Source organism: Oncorhynchus gorbuscha, linkage group LG19 (assembly GCF_021184085.1).
Source record: "Oncorhynchus gorbuscha isolate QuinsamMale2020 ecotype Even-year linkage group LG19, OgorEven_v1.0, whole genome shotgun sequence".
NCBI classification, from domain to species: Eukaryota; Metazoa; Chordata; class Actinopteri; order Salmoniformes; family Salmonidae; genus Oncorhynchus; species Oncorhynchus gorbuscha.
In genome coordinates this window covers 18,646,945-18,661,879 of record NC_060191.1, presented here as the reverse complement: position 1 = coordinate 18,661,879, position 14,935 = coordinate 18,646,945, and the positions used below count along the sequence as shown (strand labels likewise).

The window sequence follows — 14,935 nt, the reverse complement described above, 5'->3', positions numbered from 1 at the left end:
ATGTTGTGTATCCAGGCGTGTTTGTAGTGAAACGAGATCCAGCCTCGAGATCTGATTGAAGTAGGTGGTTCTCTCACAGCGCGGTATTGTACCGAGTGTTTCATTACCAGAGCTGCAGCCAGCCGGGAGCAGCGGGCAAAATTGTACTTCAAATCACTCGGATTATTAAACCCGCGGCAACAATTGAAACATTGAGGGGCCGTTCTCGTTTTGTTTGGAGGAGGTTCCAGCACCCTGCGGGGATGTTTAACTGGAGTAGTAGGGTTTCTATTACGCTGGCATCGCCGTGCGCCTCAGTAGGAGCAGTTTACTATAACTTTGGGCTGGAGGTGGTTCGCTTCTCGCGAGTGAGAGAGACCAGTGCAGGCTCGTGTAGCCTTACCCCAAGCCCGCTACTAAACCTGAGACAGTTGGACAACATCTCGGCGCAAAACGGACCTACAATTCCAAATTTAACCGGTTTCTTTTAGCACTTGACAACATCTGTATATTTTTGATATTTCCAAACCTGAGGATTTTTGAAGATATTTAATTACGAGTATATCTTTAGGCTATTTGGGGAATTTATTTCCAAATACTTTTATTTGTATTTTTTATTATACGCATCTGTTTTATTTTAATATTTTATGAAATTAGTTTTTCACTTTATTTGGAAACATTTTCTAACCCCTGCACTTGTTTTGGGAACACGAGCGCTCCTTGACGCGACATGAGGACTGTCGCCTGGCTGTCCGCACGGCATTGTCATTGTAATTTTCACGTGTCATGTCGATATTCGGATGCCGGAGGACACGGGATGTCGTTTAGCATTTTGACAAACTGAAGGTTATGGTCTGGAACAAAACCAAATGAAGAACGCTATAGTAGCCTGAATGGGGGCAATTATGCTGGAGTCCCATATATTCTAGGGTTTTCATTCGCACACCAACCCATGGGGATTTAAATATTTATGTATATGTATATTCTAGCATACAATTTCCTTTTTTTAACGTTTTTCTTCTTCTTTTTTACTGGACCAATTTTAGGATGTTGTTGTATTGCTGCTCGAGCGCCTTGAACTTTCTTTTAAGTTCACCTGCAGCTTTTTATTCGTGTTTTTACTGTTCCAAATGCCACAGTCCTCCTCGCCTTTAATTACAGGTAAGATATATTAACTTGGCCTATTTAGTTTCAAAACATGTCAAGCAATTGACAAAAACAAGAAAAAAGCCCAAAAGCTAGCCTATAGGCCTAGAGGTAGTCTATTCACTGTTCCCGTTACTTCACACTCCACACAGACGTCAGCTCAATGTCTAACGCTAGTTTTGATTATTTACATTTGGTTGAATTGTGAAATCAACGTTAAATCAACAACAAATGTCACAATGTCATTGGATTGACGTTAAAAGTTGAGTGAAAAAAAATATACTCTGTCGGGTAACTGGTGCCCCGGGCTCGTTTGAAACCTCATGACATTGGCTCACCAGTATAATTTGCCCATCTACTGTTGTTTAGGAAACTCGAGTTGGGTCGCGCTGTCGAGGTCAGTATCCAAGTCACCTGGCGCCTTATTGTGCAAACATAATCATTTATTTCAGGGGAAAGAAAAACCTGCGTATCGGTATCAGCTGAGTAGGCTACCTTTAAATTCCCATGCCGTGCCGCTACCTGGTATTCGAAATATGCGGTATGTCATCTGTCTATTGTTTTCCCTGCAGGGCCGGGGTTGAACGCACCGTTTTCGTGGAATAGGAAAGTTGTCTGGTTGTAAAAAGACAAAATGCGCCCTGTCACTGTGCTCGGCTGCAAGAGATGGATGAAGAGTAAACAACATTTATAGGGCTATTCATTCATCTCTGCTTTATAAAAGAAGAAAAGCCTCATTGGATTTAGGCTAAAGTGTTGGGTTTCCCCACAATCACTTAAAGCAGTGCTGGTTTAATTACACGTGAAGGTTGTAGGGTACGCTACTGTCGGGGTAATTGCCCTTCTCCTGTAATTCTCACAGAAACCACGTTGTCACCAAACTTCCCCCCCCCCCAACACTCTCCCTGGCTGCCACTACCCTGCTCAACTAAAACATTTATATCTCAACTCAATTTAAATCACTCGGACAAAAATATTCTGAGGTAAACTGATCGAATATTTCGTAATTTAGAAAAAGTTATAGGCTATAGCCTATATAATCCAAATAGAGAGTCCATGACGTAACTTCTCTTAGGCGCGAATTTATTGCCTCTCTCCTCGCGCCCTTCACAGGTACAGAAGCCAGCTGCGAGAACGAAGGAGAGGTGCTCCACATACCCAACATAACGGACAACCCGTGCATCACCTGCGTCTGTCTGGTGAGAACAAATCCCATTTCTTGCTAAATAACTTTCAAATGGTGTTAGGGCAGGTAATTGTTAGTTGACATTGAGCTTCCCTATTGGTTTTTGGCACGTAGGTTCCACTGAGGAGGGAAAAAAACCAATTGTTGTGCGTAATTCTTCCCTCTGCGCTTGACTGAATAACTTTAATATTCATATTGTGACCTAATTATGTATAGTCTATAGCCGAGTTGTAGGCCTAAGTGGGCAAATAGGCCTGTACTGTTTTTTCTAATTATTTCCCTTGTAAGCCCACACTGGCTTTTAAACAAAATGGAATTGTTTGTTTAAAGACGTCCTTGTCTTTATGCTGACTTTGCCCCGACTTCCTGTTAAATCGAGGCTAACGTTACACATGTGAAAGGAGGCGTCTTTCCTGGAACATTTGCTCTTTGACCTCTGTCTCTCCTTGCTTTGAAGGTCATTGTTTTACGGTTGAGAATGCAAGTAAGAGGCTTTTCTGTCACCAGCAGCCAGATTCAATAATGCTCTCCCTCACCTGTCTTTTTAGTCCCTCTTTAAAAGTGTCATGTGGTGAGGAAGTTTCTACAAATGTTGTGTTTGACTTGCAGGGTATTTGCCCTATGTGAAACAGAGAAACAGTGTGTAAGGTTATATATTTATGTGTGCACTGTGCACGCTACTGTGGCCGTGCTGCCTCGGCTGTCTGTAGCTGCTCTGATAGTCTCTTTGATATGTCTCCCTCTGCTAACCACCTCCTTATCAGGCTTCCATCACTAGGAGCCCTGCTGAATGCTATCAGTCATCAGAGGGCCACGGCTAGCCTTTCATCTTGGCCCGTCCTTCATGTCACTGGCCCCAGAGTGCCTCACAGGGGAGGGAGGCCAGCCTGAAAGACACTTGTGTCGCCATGCTGTCTTTTAGGGGGCGTTAGCGGATTTTAAAGGGTGGGGGTGAGCTGTCAGGGCTCTAGTGTCAATCACAGGCTCCCAGTTGCGGCGGAGTATTTGTTCATGGCCCTGCACTGGCGGAAACTGAGGCACACAGAGAAGCCATTCTTTTCGCCAGCCATCTCACAAGACGCAGGAATCTGCCTCCCGCTCGCTAAACATAATATACAGGCAGCCAGGAGGCAGCTCTCGTTAACCTGCTATCTACTACTCCCCCTCACTTTTTCCCCCTCTCCTCTTTCTCAGTAGCAGTGATTGATGAGCTCAGTGGGCTGACCAGTGATCTGCAAACATTTGGGAAGCCAAAGGTCCTTTCCTGTTCCAACCGCTCCACAAACATGTAGATCAATACTCACCGTGTACCTTTACAGTCTTTACCTCTGCCACTGGCGTTGTCAGTGTTAATATCTCTACATTCTTAGAAAAAAGGTGCTACCTGACATGATGACTCCTTGCTGTCCCCGGTCCACCTGACTGTGCTGCTGCTCCAGTTTCAACTGTTCTGCCTTGTTATTATTCAACCATGCTGGTCATTGTAAGTCGCTCTGGATAAGAGCGTCTGCTAAATGACTTAAATGTAAATGTAAATTTATGAACATTTGAACATCTTGGCCATGTTCTGTTATAATCTCCACCCGGCACAGCCAGAAGAGGACTGGCCACCCCACATAGCCTGGTTCCTCTCTAGGTTTCTTCCTAGGTTTTGGACTTTCTAGGGAGTTTTTCCTAGCCACCGTGCTTCTACACCTGCATTGCTTGCTGTTTGGGGTTTTAGGCTGGGTTTCTGTACAGCACTTTGAGATATCAGCTGATGTACGAAGGGCTATATAAATAAATTTGATTTGATGTGATTTATCTAGAAGCTTAATGGGTTCTTCAGCTGTCCCCATAGGATAACCTTTGAAGAACCCTTTTTGGTTGCAGGTAGAACCATTTTTGGTTGCAGGTAGAACCCTTTTGGTTCCAAGTAGAACCCTTTTGTGTTCCATGCAGAACCCTTTCTACAGATGATTCTACATGGAACCCAAAAGGGTTTTATCTGGAACCAAAAAGGGTTATCCTATTGGGACAGCTGAAGAACCATTTTGGAACCCTTTTTTTCTAAGAGTGTAGTCTAGAAGACTCAAAGAAGACACAATCCTCCTTTATTTTCCGCTCTCTTTCTCCACCCCCCTCAGTTTTCCCAGTGGTCTATAGAGCAACGGTGGTGTTAGAGAATCGCCAGAGCAGCTTTGCTATTGGACCTTCCAGGATACTTCTAATAGAGGGGTAGAGACAACAAAAAATGTGTATATATATATCCAGGCTGTATCACAGCCGTCTGTGATCGGGAGTCCCGTAACGTGGCGCACAATTGGCCCAGCGTCGCCCGGGTTAGGAGAGGGTTTGGCCGGGGTAGGCTGTCATTGTAAAATAAGAATTTGTTCTTAATTGACTTGCCTTATTAAATAAAGGTTAAATAACAAAAATACAGTACCAGTCAAAAGTTTGGACTCACCTGTTAATTGAAATGCATTCCAGGTGACTACCTCATGAAGCTGGTTGAGAGAATGCCAACAGTGTGCAAAGGTGTCATCAAAGCAAAGGGTATCTACTTTGAAGAATCTAAAATTGTTTAACACTTTTTTTTGGTTACTACATGATTCCATATGTGGTATTTCAGAGTTTTGATGTCTTCACTATTATTCTACAATGTAGAGAATAGTAAAATAATGAAAAACCCTGGAATGAGTAGGTGTGTCCAAAATTTTGACTGGTACTGTATATATGTTTTATAGTCACACACAAGATAGGTGCAGTAAAATCTGTTGTTTTACAGGGACAGCCATAGTAGTACGGCACAGGAGGTTGGTGGTACCTTAATTGGGGAGGATGGGCTTGTGTTAATGGCTGGAGCTGAATCAGTGGAATGGTATACAAATTCATCAAACACATGGTTTCTGTCCTCCCCTCAGCAGTCTCCACTATAGTACGATGCCCCTGGATAAAATAGGGTTAAGTGCCTTGCTCAAGGGCACATCGACAGATTTTCACCTTATCGGATCAGATATTCTAACTGCTAGGCTACCTGCCAGGACATAAAGAAGGATAGGACAACAACCATCTGAATTCAAAGAAAAGTCATGGAGCTAGCCTACCTATCGGAGCCAAAAGTTACATTCAGTTCATTCAGCACCATTCACTTTCTACCACTGGTGCAGGAATAGGCCTACTTCTTGGATAGGCTTGTGACTTCTCAGTGAAATGTATATATTGTTGCCCTTATCTTTTTTTCATCCAGTTTTAAGCCACAACTGCTGCTCCTGTGGGGTCGCGACCTGTTTGTTTTGGAGGGAGATGAAGGGTCACGAGGGCAAGGAGTCCAGGTTTAAATAGGCCTTTGATTTGAGTGCTTCTCTGAAAAGCCTTTTAGTGATCTCTCCATCCTTCCATGAAAGACCGACGGCACGGTGGCTGGCGAGCCTGTCAGCTTGTTTTGACATGCCCTCTGAGGTCAGACTGAGAGAGAGAGAGTGATAGTGGAAAAGACTGGGAGAGAGATTAGGAGGGAGGGAGAGAGAAATTATCCGTAGACCATGGTTTGACTGAACACATTTTGATTATCTGAAGTTGGCAAATGGAGATAGTGAAACTGACTGTGCTGTCGCCATCTAGTGATCATCTTTCCACAGTACATGACCATCACGTCAGGGATCAATGCATCTTACATACTCTACATATATCTTTTTAGATGGTCACATTAACCTATCAACATGTTATTACCCTTCAGGTCAAATATTTCTCTAGTTATTACAAGAGACTAGCAGTAGTCCAATATCAATCCCCAGACCACCCGTTGGCCTATTAGAAGCCACGACATACCACCAGTAGACCAGTAAGAAGCCTCAGAAAGTACACGGTATGTTGAGTGTTTATGAGGCGTGGTGACCTGATTTGACCCCTAATCTTTGTTGAGAGAGGTCAAACCTTTTCACACCACTTAGTGTTAATGGCTGCCGAGTGGAATGGCTCCAAAGCCCAACTGGGAAAGCACAGGTGTGGAGAGACATTAAGATTCAAGGACAAATACGTGACCTCTATGACACTACTAGATATTCCAAGATGGCGTAGCAGTGCAGACATGTTTTGTTCGTCCTTTCGTGTACTTTTGTATTTTTTCGTCTTTTTTTGTATATATTTCAATTTTATTTTCAATCTCTTTCAATCTCTTTCAATCTCATTTTAGTTCAATTATATCTTCCGGTAACCTGCCTCACCCAATGTGATACGGAACCGCTATTATTTTTAATTTTTAGACCTTATAGCAAGAACCACCTAGCCATCAGAAACTAACCAGCTAATTAGCTACAAGCTATTTAGTCATTGTTAGCCACTGCTAGCGGCCTTTACCTTCTGCACATGTACCAGCACTTTTTTTAGCTAGGATAATACTCGCCAGCCTACCAGTAACGGACTGTCTCTCCACTACAACGCCGGATTCCTGCCGTAATCCCTGGACCATTCTCCTGATCTTCACAGCTAGCTAGCACCCACCGAGTTACCCAGTACTGAAACTATCCCTGAGGCCCACCTCTCGGCCTACTCAGTTGTTCACCTGGACTCCACCCAAACATGGATAGAACCCACTACTCCACCGGATCATTGCCGTAAGCTCTGGACCTTGACACCGGATCACCGCTGCTACCGAGTGGCTAATGCCCCTGCCCCGAAGCTAGCACCAGATAGCCGTGAGCCAGGCGCATCTCCCGGATAGAAAACTAAATTACTACAACTACAATACCTCTTTCGCCATCTGGCTTGGATCCTTAGTCGACACGGCGCCCCGCTGCACCACCACGACAGGTCTGCCGACAAATACTCCATCCACTGTGCCTTCAACCGGCCTCCGTCGGACGTCGGAGCAGACACTCCTATTAGCCCCGGGCTACTAACTTTAAACGTTGGTTCCCCTGCTAGCTTGTGTGGTAGCGACTACTCTGTGGCTTCCCTGTTCCATCGATTGCTGCCCCCTGGACCCTATGATCACTTGGCTACATAGCTGATGCCCGCTGGACTGTCCATTAATCACGGTACTCTTTTTATTCTTATTATTTATTTATTATTATTATTTATTTTATTTTTTTATCTGTCGGCCCTAGCCGCGAACTCAGGCTTTGTGTGTAGTTAACCGACCCTCTCTGCCCATTCATCGCCATTTTACCTGTTGTTGTTTTAGCTGATTAGCTGTTGTTGTCTCACCCGTTGTTGTCTTAGTTAGCTCTCCAAATCAACACCTGTGATTACTTTATGCCTCGCTGTATGTCTCTCTCATATGTCAAAATGCCTGGTATACTGTTGTTTAGGTTAGTTATAATTGTTTTACTTTACAATGGAGCCCCTAGTTCCACTCATTATACCTCTGATACCTCCTTTGTCCCACCTCTCACACATGCGGTGATCTCACCCATTATAACCAGCTTATCCAGAGATACAACCTCTCTTATCATCACTCAGTGCCTGGGCTTACCTCCACTGTACAGATTTCTGGGCGTGGTAGAATAGATTCAAGGCATAATGTGCAGACGGGTATGGTGGCATATTCTTTGTCCCCAACGCTCTAGTTTTGATAGCCTTTTCGCCGTACCCTCATCCTATTCCTCCTCTGTTCCTCGGGTGATGTGGAGGTAAACCCAGGCCCTGCGTGTCCCATGCACCCTCATTTGTTGACTCCTGTGATCGAAAAAACCTTGATTTCATGCATGTCAACATCAGAAGCCTCCTCCCTAAGTTTGTTTTACTCACTGCTTTAGCACACTCCGCCCACCCTGATGTCCTTGCCGTGTCTGAATCCTGGCTTAGGAAGGCCACCAACAATTCTGAGATTTCCATACCCAGCTACAACATTTTCCGTCAAGATAGAACTGCCAAAGGGGGAGGAGTTGCAATCTACTGCAGAGATAGCCTGCAAAGTTCTGTCATACTTTCCAGGTCTATACCCAAACAGTTTGAACTTCTAATTTAAAAAATCAACCTCTCCAGAAATAAGTATCTCACTGTTGCCGCCTGCTATCGACCCCCCTCCTCTCCCAGCTGTGCCCTGGACACCATTTGTGAATTGATTGCCCCCCATCTAGCTTCTTACACAAAACAGTTCTCACACAAAACATCAAGGAACCCACCAGGTACAACCCTAAATCCGTAAACATGGGCACCCTCATAGACATTATCCTGACCAACTTGCCCTCCAAATACACCTCCGCTGTTTTCAATCAGGATCTGGAGGAACTGCCTCTTTGCCTGTATCTGCTATGGGTACGCGGTCAAATGACCACCCCTCATCACTGTCAAATGCTCCCTAAAACACCTCTGTAAGCAGGCCTTTCTAATCGACCTGGGCCAGGTATCCTGGAAAGATATTGACCTCATTCCGTCGGTCGAGGATGCCTGGTCATTCTTTAAAAGTAATTTCCTCACCATCTTAGATAAGCATGCCCCGTTCAACAAATGCAGACCTAAAAACAGATATAGCCCTTGGTTCACTCGAGACCTGACTGCCCTTGACCAGCCCAAAAACATCCTGTGGCGGACTGCAATAGCATCGAATAGTCCCCACGATATGCAACTGTTCAGAGAAGTCAGGAACCAATACACTCAGTCAGTCAGGAAAGCAAAGGCTAGCTTTTTCAAGCAGAAATTCGCATCATGTAGCTCTAACTCCAAAAAGTTTTGGGACACTGTAAAGTCCATGGAGAACAAGAGCACCTCCTCCCAGCTTCCCACTGCACTGAGGCTAGGTAACACGGTCATAAATCCATGATAATCGCATTTCTCAATGGCTGGCCATGCCTTCCTCCTGGCTACTCCAACCCCGGCCAACAGCTCCACCTCCCCCGCAGCTACTCGCCCAAGCCTTCCCAGCTTCTCCTTCACCCAAATTCAGACGGCAGATGTTCTGAAAGAGCTGCAAAACCTGGACCTCTACATATCAGCTGGGCTAGACTATCTGGACCCTCTATTTTTAAAACTATCCACCGCTATAGTTCTGCATTGTTGCAACCCCTATTACCAGCCTGTTCATCCTCTCTTTCGTATCGTCCGAGATCCCTAAAGATCGGAAAGCTGCCGCGGTCATCCCCCTCGTCATCTACAAAACAGCTTCCAACACTCTACTCAGCAAACTGGATGCAGTCTATCACAGTGCCATCCGTTTTGTTACCAAATCACCTTATACCACCCACCACTGCGACCTGTATGCTCTAGTCGGCTGGCCCTCGCTACATATTCGTCGCCAGACCCACTGGCTCCAGGTCATCTATAAGCTAGGTAAAGCTCCGCCTTATTTCAGTTCACTGGTCACGATAACAACACCCACCCGTAGCACACGTTCCAGCAGGTATATCTCACTGATCATCCCCAAAGCCAACACCTCATTTGGCCGCCTTTCCTCCCAGTTCTCTGCTGCCTGTGACTGGAACTAATTGCAAAAATTGCTGAAGTTGGAGACTTTTATTTCCCTCACCAACTTTAAACATTGACTATCTGAGCAGCTAACCGATCACTGCAGCTGTACATAGTACATCTGTAAATAGCCCACCCAATCTACCTACCTCATCCCCATATTGTTTTTTATTTTATTTACTTTTCTGCTCTTTTGCACACCAGTATCTCTACTTGCACATCATCAATCTGCTCGTTTATCACTCCAGTGTTAATCCGCTAAATTGTAATTATTCGCTCCTATGGCCTATTTATTGCCTACCTCCTCATGCCTTTTGCACACACTGTATATAGACTTTATATTTTCTACTGTGTCATTGACTTGTTTATTGTGTTATTGGCTTGTTTATTTTTTCTCCATGTGTAACTCTGTGTTGTTGTCACCCTGCTTTGCTTTATCTTGGCCAGGTCACAGTTGCAAATGAGAACTTGTTCTCAACTAGCCTACCTGGTTAAATAAAGGTGAAATAAATAACATAAACAACTACTGTGGTCGTCAGAAGACGCATAACTCTCCACTCTTTCTATTTCTTTATCTCTCTCTATTTCTCTCTCTCTCTAAAAATCAATCTCTCTCTCTCTTTCCCTCTCAAAATCCATCCCTCTATCTATCTATCTGGCATCATATATCTCACTCTCAGACATATTTGTCTCAAACTGGCTGTTGAAAGTGCTCTGAAAATCTCTATGATTTAGACCAGTGGTTTGGGGAGCGCTTTACAGAGACTATGTATGGATCCCATGTGCCTTCGCCTCTCACCGCCCTTCTCTCGCCTTCACTGATGGCATCACCCAAACCAGCGTGGTTAGAGAACCAGTGAAGGCTCTCTGTAAATAAAACCGCCCAGTTTTATTTTAGTTATATGGGCCACGGTCCAGCTTTGAAGTTGACTCATTATACAGTCCAGTTAGGTTGCACTGAGTAAATGGGGACTATATAAAGGGAGTGTATAAAGTTAGTGGCAAAGTGATACTGTTTAGCGAGTATATAAAGTGGGGTTGTATATAAATTGAGAAGAGAGAAAGAGAACATCTGCATAAAGTACATGTAACCAGAGTTTATTTTAGCCTGTAAAAGGGGAGTGTGTCGACAAAGAATGTGTAGGAGACTTTATAATGTGAATACACTGATGGTAATCAAAAAGCTTCTTTCTCCCTCTATCCCTCCGTCTCTCTCTTCCTCTCTCTCTACCCCCTCTTTCTCACCTCCCCCCTCTTACTTTCGATCTCTATCTCTCTACCCTCCCTCCCCCTCCCACCCTCTCCATCAGAAGGAGAAGGCAGACTGTAAACAGGAGAAGTGTCCCCTGGTGTCTGAGGACTGTGCTCTGGTTGTCAAACAGACAGGAGCCTGCTGTGAGAGATGCAAAGGTGAGCAGCACACACACTCTACAACTCTCATCACCATGAAAACATGAGGTCGAAGGTTAGGGGATGCATGTACTGTTCTGTACAATAGACTTGGAACTTTGTCTAGTGGAGTGAGTAGGTTCTATCTCTGAATCTCTTTAGTGTTGATGTATAGACCTTGCTGCAGCGATGTTGTTTGACGGTCATTGATGCTACCTGTTGGAGTGAGGGTGACGTGACAGCTTGAGTCCCACAGTAGAAGACAGTCCAGCTGCACTGGTCATCCTACTTATTTATCCACTACTGCCTCCTTGTGGAGGAATGAGGAATAGTTTTTCTTCCCACAGCACAATAGTTACTATGCGTGTGTATGTATGTGTACTGTATCAGACCAATTGAAGATTCTGCTTGAGGGTAAATTGCTACATACACAAACACATATAGCTATTATTTTCCAGGCTTCTTCTCAAACACACCCACAAACATGTGACAGGCGTACAGCAAATCGTATTTAAGTCTTCAGACCTATTCTTTCTCACACTGTTTGCCAGCATCTCTCTCTCTCTCTCTCTCACACACACACACACACACACACACACACACACACACACACACACACACACACACACACACACACACACACACACACACACACACACACACACACACACACACACACACACACACACACACACACACACAGCTGCAGTGGTGGACTTCTCCTCTCTGGGACAGGTTGGGACCCGTTGGGGTTCAGCGTTGGGTTTATGGGGCACAGAAATAAACCTAGTTTACGAGCCGCTGCGCCTCTCAGCCTCCCAGACTAGGACCACACTCATTCACCTCCCAATCAGAACACACAGGGGTCGCGTAGTGTTGGGGTCACCTTGGACACGGTCCACAGCATTGACCACCTCATGGTCTGGGGCGCGGTCCTTTGTTTGCGGTCAAGATTATACGAGACTAGAGTTAATTCAAATGAAAAGAGGTGGAGCTCGCTTAAGTCGACCATGGAAAGCCCCATGTTGTCATGGTGAATGATATTAGTGCCTATTGTTCCTCCATTGTGGTTGACTTTGGGTTTTATTCATGACCATGTCTACATTTAGAACAGGAACTTGCTCATGTCAGCACAAAAACCTCCCACAAGTACTTAATGCAGTGGTTTTATCATAGGAATGGTTTTGCTGTGTTTCCATACCCAGACAACCCTATATCTGTTGAAATTGAAGATGAATTTAGTCCCTTATTGACTGTGGGTGGTGTATCTGGAGCGTTGTGATTGCTCATAGTGGATCTCAGGCCCATTTCACATGGTGTTTTTATCAAGCCCTTGGAATGGACCTGGACACTTCACAACAACATGGTCTGGTATCTTGATACATCTATGTAATGGATTGGGGTTGTCAGAGTGTGTGCATGCCTGTCTGTCTGTCTGTCTGTCTCAAGTGTCTGAATTGCACATAACTGACAGTGTCGAGACTACTAAACCTCACCATCACTATGCCAAATCATGACAATCAAAGAAAGGTCTTCCCAAGCCATAAGGGGCATTATAGCCAGCTGGCTCTGATGGTGGTGGCAGACAGACTCCCTCCAGGCATCGCATACAGTGGATTCATAACCCTGTGTTAAATCTGTCTCAACACTTATGGTCTGGAGAGGCAAACAGCTCTATGTTCACACATGTGGTCCATTTAGTGCTCCCTGTAGACTTTTAGTTTCCACGAACTAGTAAACATTCACATCCAGGTTTGGAGTGCTAACTTTCTCTCGCTCTCCCTCTCTCTGTCTCTTTCTCTCTATCCCCCCTCTCTCTCACTCTCTCTCTATCCTTCCCCTCTCACTCTCTAGGTTGTCAGCTGGATGGAGAGTCTTATAATAGTTCTGTCTCCTGGACCAGCTCCATCAAGCCCTGCATCTCTCGCCGCTGTCAGGTGAGTGTCACAAAGAGAAATGAAAGAGAGAAAGGGAGGGTAAAAGACATAGAGAGAGAGACGATGATGAGAAAAGTAAGTAGAGGGAATGTAAAGTAAATGACGGAGAGAAGGAAAGAGGGAGTACTAAGCCAGAGGCAGACAGGGAGAGGGAAAGAGAGAGGGAATGAAAGAGGGAGTACTAAGCCAGAGGCAGACAGGGAGAGGGAAAGAGAGAGGGAATGAAAGAGGGAGTACTAAGCCAGAGGCAGACAGGGAGAGGGAAAGAGAGAGGGAATGAAAGAGGGAGTACTAAGCCAGAGGCAGACAGGGAGAGGGAAAGAGAGAGGGAATGCAGACAGGGAGAGGGAAAGAGAGAGGGAAAAGAGGGAGTACTAAGCCAGAGGCAGACAGGGAGAGGGAAAGAGAGAGGGAATGAAAGAGGGAGTACTAAGCCAGAGGCAGACAGGGAGAGGGAAAGAGAGAGGGAATGAAAGAGGGAGTACTAAGCCAGAGGCAGACAGGGAGAGGGAAAGAGAGAGGGAATGAAAGAGGGAGTACTAAGCCAGAGGCAGACAGGGAGAGGGAAAGAGAGAGGGAATGAAAGAGGGAGTACTAAGCCAGAGGCAGACAGAATGAAAGAGAGTACTAAGCCAGAGGCAGACAGTGAGAGGGAAAGAGAGAGGGAATGAAAGAGGGAGTACTAAGCCAGAGGCAGACAGGGAGAGGGAAAGAGAGAGGGAATGAAAGAAGGGAGTGAGTGGAAAACAGGCAAACGGACACAGGGGGAGTGAGTGAAAGAGAGACGGGTGGAAAGGGAGAGAGAGATTCATGAAGAAAGGGAGAAAGATAAGTGAGGATCTAGGGAAAGATAGACATACATTTAGAGTGGGAGGCTGAATGACGCAGACAGAGACACAGAGTTGGGGAGGGAACGAGAGGTGAGGGAGAGAAAAAATGAGACAGTGTACAGATAGCCAAGGGTTTGGAGGAAGAAGAGACATAAAGAAAGAAAGTCAGATGAAGTTGGGGGGGCTGAGAGAGAGCGAGTGAAGGAGAGGGATAGAAAGATAATGGAGGATGATATATGTCTCAATATCTTTGGGAGAGGAGCCAGGTGAATTTGGCAGTACAGTCCACCCATCTGGTTTCAAGCCTCCCCAACCCAGTGTCGACCTCACAAGACTAACCCCACACGTCTCCTCAAAACACACTCAAACCACATGTACACCCAACCTCACTTACTGTATACACACCACACACTCACAGGGTCCCACAATACCACTTAAAACACAAAACACACGCACAGATCTGAACACTGTAAGTCAATGGCCGTCATTGTCAATATATATTAAGAATTTGTTCTTAACTGACTTGCCTAGTTAAATAAAGGTTAAATGTAAAAAATAAAACAAAATAAAATGGCAGTGGACACAGCTGTGTGAGGGAGTGTCAGCTCCAGCATTGGGGAGGTCCAGTCAAACTAGGCTATGTGTTAGTCTGCGTGTTGACGGGTGGTGTGCGAAAAAAGCTGAGCTCCACACACCACTCATTTACTCCATCCCCAAGGGGGGGGGGGGGGGGTCTAGTCTAACCAGTATCCAGACCTCACACACAAACAGTGTTGAGGTCCCTAGTTCTAACACTCCTACTTCTAACAATCCTAGGGCATGTATAATACATGTCACTTCTATTGAACTAAACACATGGCAGACTACTGAGATCTGCCCAACAAGGGAGGTGTGTGTGTTTCTGAGCTTCAGTTTGTGGTTCTCATGGAATATGTTGTTGATTCAGGATATTTTTTCAGGTACATTTCCAGTGAGTGATCAGGGGTGTCCCAGTGTGTAGAATAGTTGCATGTGTGAGATGCAGAATGGAATGTTCCTATCTAATGGTATGTCCCTATCTAATATCCTGCTTACGTAGTACA

At 45.1% G+C, this 14,935-nt stretch overlaps 1 protein-coding gene across 2 annotated transcripts in view; it reads left to right on the top strand.

Moving 5' to 3' along the window:
• LOC124004673 (BMP-binding endothelial regulator protein-like) overlaps positions 1-14,935 on the top strand; it is a 24,835-nt gene continuing 9,900 nt past the window's right edge. Inside the window, exons 1-4 of one of the 2 annotated variants that reach the window (XM_046313351.1) lie at positions 1-1,140; positions 2,239-2,324; positions 11,011-11,107; positions 12,941-13,023. In XM_046313351.1, coding sequence (XP_046169307.1) covers positions 1,110-1,140; positions 2,239-2,324; positions 11,011-11,107; positions 12,941-13,023 — 297 coding nt within the window. In that variant the 5' untranslated portion in view covers positions 1-1,109. Of the gene's footprint in view, positions 1,141-2,238; positions 2,325-11,007; positions 11,108-12,940; positions 13,024-14,935 lie in introns of both variants that reach the window. The other variant, XM_046313350.1, reaches the window with a different exon arrangement.